Here is a 1811-nt window from a genome sequence, read left to right as displayed (position 1 = left end):
AGGAATTAGCAGTGCCTCCAGCTCAGCCTCTGCTCTTCTCTAGCCAGGGCAGGCACTTACAAAATGGCCCCAACAAGTGTTTTCCTTTCAGGACTCACCTTTCCTCTGCTCCCCAAGGAGGTCTGCAGTCTCCAGCTCAGCTGAAAGGATATCCACAGCACCAGTGTGATCTGACTGAATCATGACTATATCCCCTGCTCCTTGAGGTACATGGTAGTTGGTTATCCGAACAGCTTCCTGCACAAAGCACATAAACATTGTCACAAAAACCATTGTGGTAAGAAAGTCCCCAACTGGACTTAAAACAATTGGTAATTCAGACATCTTTCTGGAGCCAAGTTAGACCCTGCAGAAGCTTCTGTTAGTTAAAAAGAACTGGTTGGCTCTGAGACACCTCTCTGCATTATTTCCCCCACAGCACCGAAGTCATGAACTTTGAAGTCAAATGCTGTGTTAGTCTCACAAATTACACCTCCCTTGGCCTCCCCCAGGCAGGCACATATTTGCATCTGCCTCAGAGTTAATTGTCACCTCTCAATAAAGCAACAGCTTTACAGATTTAGCTGACTTAGTCTTGGAAAGAATTCCCAATATACAATCTCTCCAGGGAGACCCTTTCAGCTCTGTGTGCATCTAGCTGCCATTAGCTGCATCCTAGTCCATCTGGTTCACCAGCGCCAGCCTTCTCTCCTCATATATGCAAACTCACAGCTTCTGAGCTGGGTGCCACTTGCACAGGTTTCCCAACTGTGTCTGTAATGCAAATGAATTGGCTGCTCACCAAAAGAGACAAAAGACAGCAGAGTCATCTTCAGTTCCCTCTTCCATAAATCTGCAAGGGAATTCCCAGAAGCCCCAGACAAGAGGCAGAAGGTGAGAATAACCTTGAAGCCTTAGCGAGCCAAAAACTGCAAGGAAGCGAGGACTAGCCGAAGACACAAGAGGGATTTTGCAAATCAGACCACTAACGTTTACCTCCCACTAATCTATAGCAAAAAATATAACTGAATCTATGTTAATACTACTTTTGTCTTCACACAACCTTAAAGCCTTAGTCCCATAGCTATAAACAGAGCAGTATGGTGGAAGAACTATTGCTGCACCTCCTTCCTTGCTTTCAGACATAAGAAACACACACCTACCTCTTTGAGGGACTGGATTTGGTCAGGCAGCTTCTCTTCTAGTTCAGCCACTTCCTGGTCCTCCAAAGTGCCAGCTTCTCCTTTTGAATCCTCTGTTGTGCCCACACTCACAAGCGACCCAATCTGCAACCTTTTGGAGGAAGAGAACACTACAGTTCAGCACTTGCACCCAGGGCACAGCCAGTAGAGGAGTCACTCTGCTCTGGAACTTGAATTCAAATTGACTGAAGGGAACAAGCTTCTGTGGTCAGCACCTGCCAACTGCACAAAGTGGGTGGTTTGTTGGGTTTTTTGCTGGATTTTTTTCTTCCCCTTCTTTTTCAATGAAGCTGTGGTTTATCTACCATCAGATGTAATTAATTCACACATTTCTGAAATTGTATCCTGTGTAACAAATGTACGATGGCAAATGAAACTCCACTGCATATGGCATTAGTGCTTGTAACCAATGCAACGACTCTGCCACAAACACCACAAGCCCAACAGATAATAACAAGACAAACATCTGATAACAGGGTCGATCAACAGCATTAATGAAGGAGGGACACAGAAACAAAGGGTTAAAAAACCCACCAAAACATTGTCAAGAAAACAGTAAAAGGTGTTTTCTTGCTTAGCTTCCACCAGAATTACAGACAATTATTAAAATATCCTTCAGACAGGATAGAG

General features: G+C 44.6%; 1 protein-coding gene across 1 annotated transcript in view; it reads right to left on the bottom strand.

The window, feature by feature from the left end:
- TMED8 (transmembrane emp24 protein transport domain containing 8) overlaps window positions 1-1811 on the bottom strand; it is a gene marked incomplete at its 5' end in the record, with an annotated part of 4183 nt that overhangs the window by 1971 nt on the left and 401 nt on the right. Inside the window, 2 exons of the mRNA XM_009698423.1 lie at window positions 99-237; window positions 1143-1272. Of these exons, the coding sequence (XP_009696725.1) occupies window positions 99-237; window positions 1143-1272 (269 nt within the window). The remainder of the gene's footprint in view (window positions 1-98; window positions 238-1142; window positions 1273-1811) is intronic.

The sequence above is a fragment of the Cariama cristata genome, unplaced genomic scaffold (genome assembly GCF_000690535.1).
Source record: "Cariama cristata isolate BGI_N322 unplaced genomic scaffold, ASM69053v1 scaffold32334, whole genome shotgun sequence".
Taxonomy (NCBI): Eukaryota; Metazoa; Chordata; class Aves; order Cariamiformes; family Cariamidae; genus Cariama; species Cariama cristata.
The sequence above is the reverse complement of the archived record's forward strand: the minus strand, read 5'-3'. Positions and strand labels throughout refer to the sequence as shown.